Source organism: Borostomias antarcticus (genome assembly GCF_949987555.1).
Source record: "Borostomias antarcticus genome assembly, chromosome: 11".
Classification (NCBI taxonomy): domain Eukaryota; kingdom Metazoa; phylum Chordata; class Actinopteri; order Stomiiformes; family Stomiidae; genus Borostomias; species Borostomias antarcticus.
The window spans coordinates 4,552,727-4,566,178 of NC_140244.1; the positions used below are offsets into that span (position 1 = coordinate 4,552,727).

The 13,452-nt window shown below is 43.9% G+C and overlaps 1 protein-coding gene across 1 annotated transcript in view; it reads right to left on the reverse strand.

The window, feature by feature from the left end:
* Positions 1-1,015, reverse strand: part of cfap20dc (CFAP20 domain containing) — a gene marked incomplete at both ends in the record, with an annotated part of 32,122 nt that extends 31,107 nt beyond the window's left edge. The window contains 3 exons of the mRNA XM_084445745.1: positions 161-254; positions 797-886; positions 995-1,015. Coding sequence (XP_084301871.1) covers positions 161-254; positions 797-886; positions 995-1,015 — 205 coding nt within the window. The remainder of the gene's footprint in view (positions 1-160; positions 255-796; positions 887-994) is intronic.
* Positions 1,016-13,452: the final 12,437 nt, after the last annotated feature.

Below are 13,452 nucleotides of genomic sequence, written 5' to 3' on the forward strand. Positions count from 1 at the left end.
GCCAACAATCACCAGCAAGCATGGCACACCAATCCAATGTTGGTGATTGGGGATTGTGTGCAGGCACCTTAACACTAACCTTTACCCTGCCAACCATAGCCTGTTAACCCTAACCCTACCAACCATAGCATGCAGGTGTTCTGAGGTAGATTCTACTTACGAGACATTTTGACATCCTTCGGCAACTGCATTTTGATCGTTTGGCTGCTACCTTCCAGGCTGTACACAAAACCCTTGACCTCTTTGTCAAACTCCTGAGGACAGAATGAAATAGGTTGTTTAAGTTGATTAACTTCATTTCTTTACTTTACTGTAGACCAGGAGAAAAAGCAAGACTCTCCCAGCCCTACCATCAGGTCCAATATCTCCTATAGGCGGGGTAGGCAAATGCCTAGGGCCTCCGGCCTTGCAAAACTTTTGTTTTAAACTATAAAAAAGTGTTATCATTGGATACAGGACGTGCCAGTGATTATAAAACCCAGATTTCTGGGAGACCCCCAGCAATAGATTGATCTGATTGGCTGAGGCCCCAACCAAATGTGATACTCAGGTGCGTCATTGCTGCTGATGATAGACTTAAGTGATGGCCTGGGGTGGGATGATGGCGCCTCATTGTTGATGGTAGGTAGGGTCAATTTCAGGGGGGCCTCGACAGAAAATTTTGCCTAGGGCCTAAAAAACGCTAGAACACCGGCCCTGGTTACCATTAAAAATGTAAATGTTGATCCTCGAGTTTAAATAAAGGTGATCATAAATGTTGCTGGAAAGTGTGGCTATACCCATGGGCCATACACACTTTATATATAGCCGACTGTCGTCCACAGAGTCTCCATTTAGCTCCAGGATCTTTGCCCTGCGCACTGAAGATCTCAACAGCAGCTCCACCCTGTCAAACACACATGATGTTGTTGTCTTCAACTGGGCAGTTTAGCTACATGAAGAATCTGTTTGAGCATTCAAGAGATTTGATTTGGTCAATGAAAGTTAAACTTACCTGATAGTCGTTCTTAAACATATTATTGATTACTATACTATCTGTCTAGCTATTATTTAATTCCCTTTCCTTTAGGGGACAGCTAATATCAATTGGCTAGCAAACAATTTGGGTTATGTATGTAGCATGTTAGCAATGCTAGAATGTGAGCTAGACAGTTATAGCCAGTGATTGGCAAGAGAGGATTGCTGCTGGTTTATCTAGCGCAAGTACTTCGTTTTCTGACCAAATATTGCATGACACCTTTACTATCCTTGGAAACCACCACATACTGTACTTAACACCCAAAATGAGATCGCTCACGTTAGCTACTAGCTGTTAGAAAGAACAGAAACTGGGCTGGCTGGTTTGCTTGGGCTGTCACCATGGTGACGGGAAGCTACATTGCAAGCACACAGGCGCTCGAGCTCAGCGCGCATGCATGGTGCGTGTGTGTGTGTGTGTGTGTGTGTGTGTGTGTGTGTGTGCGTGCGCGTGTTTACAGTAAGGGAAACAAGAACTTGCCGTCTTCTGGTTGTAAACTGCATAATGGAACATTTGCATGTTCCTTGCTGCTTTTGAACTCTAATCTGGTCTTGCAATCATCATTATATCGAAATTCACACATTTTTCTCTCCAAAGCATCACAGCAACACATCTGAAAGGCTATTTTGGATATGTAGCCTATTATAATCCCAGTTGCCAGTCATGCATGATTTGGAGTTTTGAGCTTAGAGTATGTCATTTGCTGTAAAGTGTGCTGCCAGCAGTTTTTACATTTGCTGTAAATTTGTTGAAGGTAAGTCACAATTCAGGGTAAGGCTTCCATACTGGGACTAATCTGTGAAATATGCATTCAATGGGAACATGTAATTAGATAGATAGATAGATAGATAGATAGATAGATAGATAGATAGATAGATAGATAGATAGATAGATAGATAGATAGATAGATAGATAGATAGATAGATAGATAGATAGATAGATAGATAGATAGATAGATAGATTGATAGATAGATAGTGTAATGGAAATTCTGTATTATTAGATATTAGTTGAACTACAGTACTTGTTGACTTTCGGTGTCTTTTATTATTGTCCTTATTCAGATCTGCGTTGTGTTTTGATTTCGATAAAAGACGGCACCCAATGTCTCACAAAATACCACACAGTCCAGTGTCCCTTTGTTCTGATGTAGGCCTACTCCAAATTAATCTCTCCAACAGGGGATTTGAGCGACAATGGAAGCTATTTTAATACAGAAGGTTATAGCATACAAAAGACGATGGCATATAGTCTTGTGTTCAGCTGACCTGTCTGTATGCTGTCTGGACTCAAATCAAAGCATCTGAGCTCAAGCACGGTTCTTATGGTTCGAGGGCGTTCCACCCACGTTCTTCCCCGATCAGACTGGTCTGGACTGGTCTGGTCCCTCATGTGGCTTCTGGCCTTGTGAGGTCAAGATAACCTACGCCGCCTCGGCACCCAGCTCTAACAACAATTGCTGTTGTCCACAGAATGTACCAACCATGGAATGCCACCCTTATCTCATACCTACCATCTCCTAGGGAAGGGAGCCACAGTTTCTTACAGAAACTCGAGCTACAGCCACACTCGGGGGCTAATCATCATAATTAGAAACAGCTAACAGGATCAGATTAAACTTACATTTCTAAACTTAAATTTCTCTGAAAATACAGCTATTTTCCTCACCCTTAAGTTTATTATATGCAAGCACGCATGTAAACAACTTATATTCTGCCTGTGCAAGGAATGAGAGGCCAGTTCTAACTGACCAAAACAATGCACTGTCTGTTAAATTCCTTTAAGGTCTAATAATATTAGCATATTATTAATATTAACATGCGTGCTTGCATATAATAAACTTTGTTAAACTTAGAACATTGGCATTCTCTCCCGAACACTACTTTTGTCAACAGAAATCTCCACAACAATTGATAGATAGACAGACAGACAGACAAACGATACTTTATTGATCCCCCGGCCTAAGGGGAAATTTGGTGTTGCATTACACACACACACACACACACACACACACACACACACACACACACACACACAATTCACACACACACACACACACACACAATTCCTATGACCTTTAGTTTACAGTGTAGCGCCAGCCAAATTAAATGATTTCTGTTCAGCGCTAATGAGAACAAAGTACGTGTCTCTCTTTGATAAATGAAGTGTTCTCACTCCCAGTGGGGCAGAGATCATAAAGATGACGTCATCGCAGTCATTCTACTAAGTTCAGCAAAGCATGGAGGACACATCTGATCTGCTTTCCTGTGGTGTGTTGAGGGTGAGGGGAGCTGAGCTGCCTACTGTAGCTGCACCACATGCAACATCCAATCATCGTTATAACTGACCCTGAATCTTGATTCAAAACATTTGTTCAACCAAAAACAAGTTAAACACACCAATACTAATCCTGACTGCATTCTCGAACTTCCGAAATGCATCATGAAAGGTTTACTCCACCTCAGTGCATCTCGGGAGATATCATTAATGATAATTATGCAAAATTTTCTGTCGAAGGTGTTTGAATCTCATCCACTTACTTTAGAAGGTTATTGCAGTGAGACCCCTCACTGGTTTTTAATCATATTTCTGAAAAGTAAATTAAAAACGTTTTTAAAACAAGTATTAAACTGCTTTAATGATACACACGTTTACGCAAGTCTGTATACCTTTGATCTGAATCCCCTGCAATGTTCCCAACACGTGACACATATGCGTCCCACTGACTGTGACTGAAACCGCATCAGCTAACAAGCACCGGATGTAGAGCTGAATCAACGCTCAATACATTAACCACAAGGGACTAAACGTGCTGATCGTCTCCGAGTGAGTCCACACAGCCAGTGAGTTGTGGAGGGTGGAGAGGGGGTGGAGGGGAGGCCCCTGACTGGAATGAGATTTGGGAAACAATCTGCTGGGAGTGACCAGGAAACGCTCAGGTCACGGGTTTGTATTCAAGGCCCGTTTCACCGGAAGTCAAGCTCGCGTTGAGTGGACTATTTGCAGTGGTCAGAGGCCATGTTGGATTGCACTGACCCCTTTCTCCCTGCAGAAACCGAGGGTCCCAGCTTCAGACAACCATGGCCCGAAGAAATACTAATGGTATATGGCTTCATCTGGCTTTGTGCAAAGAAATGCACTAAAAAGGGGGTTTGGGCCATTAGTGCTTGTGACTTATAGACTGTGGCACAGACCATTTGTCATGTCTGTAGCTCAGGAGCTTGGTTGCCCTCCTCTCAAGTGTCTGCTGCTCTAGACTGAAGCAGCGCCCCCACCCCTGCTCTTTTCATTTTACAGAACTGAAAAAGACGATGCGTTTTCATCAGGGCCTTCGTGGCCCTGGCTATGTCACACATCCGCGGACTCTAATCACTTCGACGGCTTCCTGCGAAACACGCTCATCGGTCTCCGCTCCACTACCTCCGTAGCTCCTCCTCTCGCCCAGATCTGGGAGCGAACGCATGCGAGAGGATTCATCTGCCTCCTCGCTAGAACAGAGCACCTCGAAGACGTTACGGCATCCATCATCGGCGGTGATTGACGTCAGGTGACGGCGGAGGGTTCTCCGCGGAAGGCGGAAGCTGCGCGCCGACATCATTCGTTACCACCAAGGTCACCGCGAGTGTATCGCCCTCCTTCCAGGCAATCTGAGGAGGATTCTGGTGGACGGATTAATTCACCAGTAATCCACCAAGACTGATGGGGCTCCTAAGTGGTGTCACTGTGGCTGCGATATCCATTCATCTATCAGACACCCTCTGGAGCAGCGTGTAGATTTAACGTTGGCTCCGCTCACTTTACACGCCACGGACATATGGAACAATCTGTCTTTCTATTCCTCTCTAGTGATGATGCTAATAATTTGCAAATTAGTCACTGTCAAGGTAGCGATCTCTGTCTTCGTTGCAGAAAGAAACGTTCAATTCGGCGGTGGTGTCCTCAGATAAATGGATCACCGTTGTAGCTGCCATCAGAGCCAGTTCAGTTTTACTATCAGTTAGTATAATTTATAAGTAGGATAATAAATACATACATAGTTTGACATAAATACAAGAATAAATAAAGAATAAAAATGCATAGTAAAACAGATATTTTGTGTTAAATATGGGTAAAAACATGGATAAAAGGGACCTATTTACTTAGTGGAACTTGTAAGGTAGTGATGTGGTCAACAGGTCATTATTAGTCTGCTGCGCTTTAGCAGCCACGAGACTGTTCAGATTAACGATGGCGAGAAGCAGGCAGCGCACACGTTTATTTCTGTCAGTATAATGAAGATGTGTTGCTGTAAGATAAAGTAACAAGAAGTACAAAGATTGTCGAGGTTTCAATGCCCTGGAAGTTTATTTCTACTCCCCTAGAGTTAACGCGGCCAATGAGGTATGCATTTGTAGACTTGTCTAGCCATGTTTTGTGCGCTAATTTGATGGGTTATGCTAGAGATGTAACAGCTAGCCTACGTTGTGCTATGAGTAGCTAGCAATTCCAATGTTAGCAAGTTTGCTAGTTGCATTATGTGTATCAGCCACGAGGCGATTTAATGTTAGCTTTAATTATTGTGCTGTGTCATGATTAATGATTCTTTGTTATTCTCTATGAGAATTCTTTTATTTGATACTCAGTTTATCCTTTTATTTCTTTCATTCAGTTCTCACGGCTAAGGCTTGAAGGCATACAAGCAATAAATGCCCGTATATAAAGAACACCTTGTGCTCGTGTGTGATACTTGACCTGGGGGAGCTACAGTGAGAACTCATGCTGATCGGCATGAGGTGAAGAGATGAAAGAGGTCGCCTGCCGTCGACAGAGCTACAAGCAAGTTGATCAGAGTCTCATCGAACTCTAGCTTCAGAGAGATAAGGACTGTGCATACACCAGTAACCTAAGCAAGCAACAAGAAGAGTTTAGGAGCATTCTGTGGTTAAGCCGTTAAGAAGTAACACATTTAAAACAAGTTAAATGTAAAGGATTGGTTTAGCCTCATCTATTGCTTAAAAGGGACTCTATAAGAGCTAACGTGTGAATGTTTTGGTGTTATATGTGCATGTCATTGAAGTTAAGATGTTAATCCTACAATAGTTATAAGAAACAGTAAGCAAGTTTGAAGTGTAAATTACATTCAAAGAGACTAACACAGAAGGTTAAGCATTATCTATATACGGTAATTACTGAGTGTTTTAAGGTTCATTGTGAGTGAAAATATGCTATTTGAGTTGAAAGTGTTTAGGATAATTTAGGTCATTAGGCTAGTTATAATTAGGATAGGTAAATAAACTAAATTAATTAGGCCTACATTTGAGTTTCAAGCGACTAAGCATAAACGAAATAGTAAGTTCTAACTATACTAGAAATGGCTGAGTTAGAGAGTGGAGCCAAGGAGCTAGACAGTAGTGGTGAAACTCTAGAGTTAAAGCAGCAGTCTCAAACCCCAGATAATGTAGTTTTAGACACTACCCTTCTAAATACACCAGTAGTAGAGGTAGAGACCCAAGCTGCTGCAGATGAACTAAGAAGAAGTCAAAGAAAAAAGACGCTCACTGAAAAGGGTCAAGAACTTCAAGACGAGAAAATCAAAGGGCTTCAGTGGTGCTTCTTAATGCTCTATAACAAATGGAAGGCTCTTGCTAAAGGGGCTAAGAAAACACTTAATGGCCCTCTTACCAGTGAGATCTTACAAGACCTCATGGACATGATACACAGTTCCTCTACAGAGGTAAAGCGCGTGTATGAAGACCTGCGTCGTCACACAACCCCTGATGCAGAGATCCGTCGCCAAGTAGACACATGTCATGCTGTCTCAAACCAAATCTTACACTATGCAGACAAACGTCTTGAGGAGAAAAATCTTCTTGAAGAGCACACGTTCTGTATTGAAAAAAATTCTGTCTTCTCAGCTACAACATCCCATAGCGACTTCCAAGATGATTTAAGGTCAACTCGCTCAAAGGTGAGATCAAGACATTCAAGCCAGGCTTCTATGAAGCAACAAGAAGCTGCAGCTGAACTAGCCGCAACTAAAGCCACCTTGGAGGTCTTACAAGAAATGGAACGCGAGAGACAGGAGCTTGAAGCTCTTGAAGCTGAGAACAGAAAAAGACTTTCACTACAAGAAGATGAAAATGCTGAAAGAAAGAAGGCAGTAGAAGAGAAGCGCAGGCAGATAGAGCGCTTAGAGACAGTAAAACAGATGAATGCTGCAAAAGCACGGCTGCAAGTTTACGAACAAGATTTAGGCTCAGACCAAGAAGAGAAAGCAGAGTTACTCCAAGCCTGTAAACCTAAGCTGCAGACATCTGAATCCAACCCAAGTCCTGCTATTATAGCACAAACAGCCACAAGGGGGCAACCTGTTACTAATTCTACTCAGGAGGATAGTACCACTGCACTTGCAAGAGCAATTGCTGAGTCCATCAATACAAGTCGTCTCCCAGTGCCCGAACCTTCTGTTTTCAGTGGAGACCCACTAAAGTACAAGGACTGGAAGATGTCCTTTCAAACATTGATAGGCAGGAAGAACATTCCGGTAAATGAGAAGGTCTATTACCTGCGCAAGTACGTTGGCGGACCGGCAAGGAAGGCTATTGAGTGTTATTTCTTAATTGGCACTGATGAAGCCTATCAGTCAGCACTGAACATCCTGGAGGAAAGGTATGGAAGCTCATTCGTGATCGCTAAAGCCTTCAGGGATAAGCTCACGTCATGGCCAAAGATAGGACCCAAGGACAGCATCGAACTAAGAGAGTTCGCAGACTTCCTTCGAGGCTGTCAAGCAGCAATGACGCAGATAGAGAACCTGGAAGTCTTAAATGACTGTGGCGAAAACCAAAGGATGCTCGCCAAGCTTCCTGATTGGTTGACAGCCAGATGGAACAGAAAGGTCAGTGTGATTCAACGAGCCACCAAAGCATTCCCTCGCTTCAGTCAGTTTGTTGAGTTTGTTACTGAAGAAGCCAACATAGCTTGTTCCCCGGTGACATCACTTCACGCCCTGAAGTCCAACGATGGTGGGAGGGAGAATACACCAAAGACAAGAAACGCCGGTGCTAAGGTGCTAGCAAGCAACTCTGAGGAGAAACCCGATGTTAAGGGGTGCGTGTTCTGTGAAAAGCCAAACCATGGCATACACAAATGCCGCAGGTTTATGGACAAGACAATCGAAGAACGAGTCAAGTTTGTGAAAACAAAAAGGTTGTGCTTCGGATGTTTAAAAGCAGGTCACCTTTCAAAGAGCTGTGAAGGGAGAAGGGTTTGTGATACATGTAACAAGAAGCACCCAACATGTTTACATGAAGATCGCGCCAAGAAGGATGGGAGGAAAGGACCAGAGGATGACAAACAAACAGAGAGTGGGAAAAACATCAGTGAAAGGGAGAGGTCAAGGGAAGGGAAGGAGTCTAAAGATACCAACGAGACTTCTACTGAAGTGACATCTCATCGAGTGGTGCAAGACATGAGTAACACCTATGCATCCACAGTTGTTCTTGTATGGCTGTCCACAAGAAGCGACCCAGAGAATGAAGTTCTTGTATACGCACTTCTGGACAACCAAAGCGACACCACCTTTATCTTGCAAGAAAGAGCAGATGCTCTGGACACGCAGAAGGAACCTGTGCAGTTAAAACTTTCCACACTGTCATCCAAAGGTACAGTCATTCGAAGCCAGAAGTTGACTGGGCTGCAGGTCAGAGGTTTCTACACGTCAAAGAAAATCCCTCTCCCAGCCACCTACACAAGGGAATTCATTCCTGCCAACACGAGTCATATTCCAACACCCAAAACGGCAAGAGTTTGGCCTCACCTGGAATACCTCGCTGAAGAGATTGCTCCTTTGAAGGACTGTGATGTTGCCTTGCTTATCGGGTACAATTGCTCTCAAGCTCTTCTCCCCAGAGAAGTGGTGACAGGTAAAGACAACGAGCCGTTTGCCCAAAGAACAGACCTCGGCTGGAGCATAGTTGGCTGTGTAGATCCGTGTGTCGACTATGGTGATGCGATTGGAACCAGCCATAGGGTTGTTGTAAAGGAAGTGACTCCTCGTCTTCAGTCACCTACTAATCTGACGAGTGAAGTCCGATATGTATGCAGAACCCAAGTCAGGGAGCTAGTCACACCTCCAGATGTGTTGAGAGTGCTTGAGTCTGACTTCAACGAAAGAACCGTGGAGGATGCTCACTTCTCTCAGGAGGACCTTCGCTTCATATCTATACTGGAGGAAGGAATCAAGATTAAGGCAGATGGCCACTGCGAAATTCCTTTACCATTTAAGGAAGACAGGCCGAGTCTACCAGACAACAAGAAATGTGCAGAGCACCGCCTTAAGTGCTTGGGAAAAAGATTCTCAAGAGACAATCAATACCAGAAGGATTATATCACCTGCCTGAGTGAAACGATAGCTCGCGGAGATGCCGAGAAGGTTCCAGAAGAGCAACTGGACAAGAGCCCTGCCTGGTACATTCCCCACCATGGGGTGTATCACCCACACAAACCAGGGAAGATACGAGTCGTGTTCGACTGCTCATCCAAGTTTCAAGGTGTGTCATTAAATGACCATCTGCTTACTGGGCCAGAACTGACAAATACTCTGATAGGTGTTCTCATACGATTCCGCAAGGGTCCAGTGGCAATCATGTGTGATGTTGAACGTATGTTCCATCAATTCCATGTAAGAGCAGAAGACCAGGACTATTTGAGGTTTCTTTGGTGGGACAAGGGAGACTATCAGTCCCAACCATCTGTCTATCGCATGAGAGTGCACTTGTTTGGGGCGGCCTCGTCACCAGGCTGTGCTAACTACGGCCTCAAACACGTCGCCGCTCAAGGGCAAGGTCGCTTCAGTGAAGCATCCATCCACTTCATAGAAAGGAACTTTTACGTGGATGATGGCTTGGCAAGATCAAGATTCAGCGATGTTACCTACCAGAAGGTTTCAAAGAAGTGCAGAAATACGAACTCCATCACTTCTCAGACGCAAGTGTTACAGGGTATGGAGAATGTACTTATCTGAGAGTTATCAGTGCAACAGGACAAATTCACTGTTCTTTAGTAATGGGCAAGGCCAGAGTGGCTCCCACGAAAGTCACTACGATTCCAAGACTTGAGCTGTCTGCAGCTGTTGTTGCTGTCCGTACGAGTGATTTGCTCAAAAAGGAATTGGAATTAGAAGTTGCTCAGGAAGTTTTCTGGACAGACTCTAAGGTCGTCTTAGGGTACGTAAACAATGATGCTAGGCGGTTCCATGTATTTGTGGCAAATCGCATACAGCGTATCAAAGACAGTACAAACCCAAGCCAATGGAGACACGTAGCCTCTGAAGAAAATCCCGCTGACCACGCGTCAAGGGGCCGCAACGCGAAAGACCTCAGTGCCTCCAATTGGTTCAATGGTCCAGAGTTTCTCTGGCAGGACAAGCTTCCCAGTGGAGATGATATGGTGGGAGACGTTGCAGTGGAGGATGCGGAGGTTCGCAAAGCCTTAGCACATAGGACTTTGACGGCAAAAGATTTCCTGCTTGACTGCTTCCTGAAGTTCTCCAGTTGGGCGATGCTAGTCAAAGCCATCGCTAGACTCAGACGACGTGTCAAGGAGCTTAAGGGTTTGGTACGAACCAACGAGGCCACAAGTCTCGAAGAGAGAAAGGAGGCAGAACTTATCATCATAGGCATTGTCCAAAGAGCTACCTTATCTGAGGAAATCCACCGTCTCCAAAGCAAGAAGGAGATAGCCAAGGATAAGGCTAGCAGGCTGTACAGACTGAATCCTTTCCTGGACAAGCAAGGTATACTCAGGGTGGGAGGACGGCTAGAACGGGCTGCTCTGCATCCGCACGTCAGACATCCAGCAGTCCTGCCCAGGAACAGCCACATATCAGAGTTACTGATCCAGCACTATCATCAAAAGGTGCAACACCAAGGGCGTGGCATAACAATGAACGAGCTACGATCCAATGGCATCTGGATAATTGGATGTAGTCACGCTGTGTCATCCTACATCTACAAGTGTGTCAAGTGTAGAAAGTTCAGAAGGTGTACCGAAGAACAGAAGATGACTGACTTACCCCGTGAACGCATGGAAACAACTCCTCCCTTTACTTATTGCGGGATGGACTGTTTTGGCCCATTTTATATCAAAGAGGGAAGAAAGGAGCTGAAGCGCTACGGTCTGCTCTTCACCTGTCTGTGCTCTCGAGCTTTACACATAGAGCTACTTGATGACATGACGACTGATGCCTTCATTAACGCTCTTCGTGCCTTTATAGCCCTACGAGGAAACGTTCGTCAACTTAGATCAGATCAAGGGACCAACTTCGTTGGTGCAAGACGTGAGCTCCAGGAGTCTTTAAAGGAGATGGATCAAGAATGTCTGAAGCAACTGGGTTGTGAGTTTGTCATGAACGCTCCAGCTGCGAGCCATATGGGCGGAGCCTGGGAAAGGCAAATCAGGACCATAAGAAGTGTGCTGACATCCATCCTGGATCAGTCATCCAGAAGACTGGACAGTTCCTCCTTGCGAACTTACCTGTACGAGGTTATGGCGATCATAAACAGCAGGCCTTTAACAGCACACTTACTTAACGATCCAACTGGGCCACAGCCTCTCACACCAAATCACATCCTGACGATGAAGTCTTCAGTAGTCTTGCCTCCACCTGGAGAGTTTGTGAAGGAAGACGTTTATCTTCGCAAAAGGTGGCGTAGAGTGCAATATCTGACGAACGAATTCTGGTCTAGATGGAAAAAAGAGTACCTGTTAAACCTGCAACAGAGACAAAAATGGCATAAGACACAGAGAAATGCGAAGATCAATGATATAGTGATTATACAAGACGACACTGCACCGCGCAATCAATGGAAGCTGGCCAAGGTCACTGCGGTGTACCAGAGTGATGATGGATGTGTGAGAAAGGTACAATTGCTTATCAGCGATTCCTCTCTGAATGACCAAGGAAAACGACTCACCAAACCAGTCTACCTAGAAAGACCTATTCATAAGACAGTTACCCTTCTAGAAGCTGAGTAACGCAGCCTTGTGGTCTCTCTACCTTTCCTTATACTTAGTTCTGTATTTCTAGATTTTAAGTTTATTAGGGAAATCACAAGTGATTTGGTGGGAGTGTAGCTGCCATCAGAGCCAGTTCAGTTTTACTATCAGTTAGTATAATTTATAAGTAGGATAATAAATACATACATAGTTTGACATAAATACAAGAATAAATAAAGAATAAAAATGCATAGTAAAACAGATATTTTGTGTTAAATATGGGTAAAAACATGGATAAAAGGGACCTATTTACTTAGTGGAACTTGTAAGGTAGTGATGTGGTCAACAGGTCATTATTAGTCTGCTGCGCTTTAGCAGCCACGAGACTGTTCAGATTAACGATGGCGAGAAGCAGGCAGCGCACACGTTTATTTCTGTCAGTATAATGAAGATGTGTTGCTGTAAGATAAAGTAACAAGAAGTACAAAGATTGTCGAGGTTTCAATGCCCTGGAAGTTTATTTCTACTCCCCTAGAGTTAACGCGGCCAATGAGGTATGCATTTGTAGACTTGTCTAGCCATGTTTTGTGCGCTAATTTGATGGGTTATGCTAGAGATGTAACAGCTAGCCTACGTTGTGCTATGAGTAGCTAGCAATTCCAATGTTAGCAAGTTTGCTAGTTGCATTATGTGTATCAGCCACGAGGCGATTTAATGTTAGCTTTAATTATTGTGCTGTGTCATGATTAATGATTCTTTGTTATTCTCTATGAGAATTCTTTTATTTGATACTCAGTTTATCCTTTTATTTCTTTCATTCAGTTCTCACGGCTAAGGCTTGAAGGCATACAAGCAATAAATGCCCGTATATAAAGAACACCTTGTGCTCGTGTGTGATACTTGACCTGGGGGAGCTACAACCGTTTTCCTCCATGACAGCGAGGTTCATGTGTTCTGCCTCCAGGTGATGTCACCGCAGCCATGACGGGCCCTGACTCATGTATTTACCTATGCCCTCTCTCCTTATGTTCATACAGGGACTCTCACCCTCTAGTATGACGACCAACCTAGCTTGCGTGACTAATAAAGATGTTTGTTTTGTTTGATTTCCCCAGCAGGAAATCACTTTAGCAGAAAGTAAAATGTGGAAAATTCATTTTTAAGATTATTTATTTATTTTTTATTTTGATTTAAGTTGCCACCAAAGCCACAGTTTTCATTCTAACATCACTTTTCTGTAACATGAAAGGGACGACGAAAACCGACAAGCTGATGCTCTATTCAAAAATGGTGCTCTAATTGCAAAATAAAGATAGGGCCTCTTCAAACCTCTAAGTTGTTAAGAGTGCCTGATCGAACTTTAAAGTAATTACGACCTTTTTAAAACTCTTTGTAATTGCAATGTGGGTTAATCACATCTATTGTTGAGTGGTATACTTATTGTAGCCCTTGTCATCCA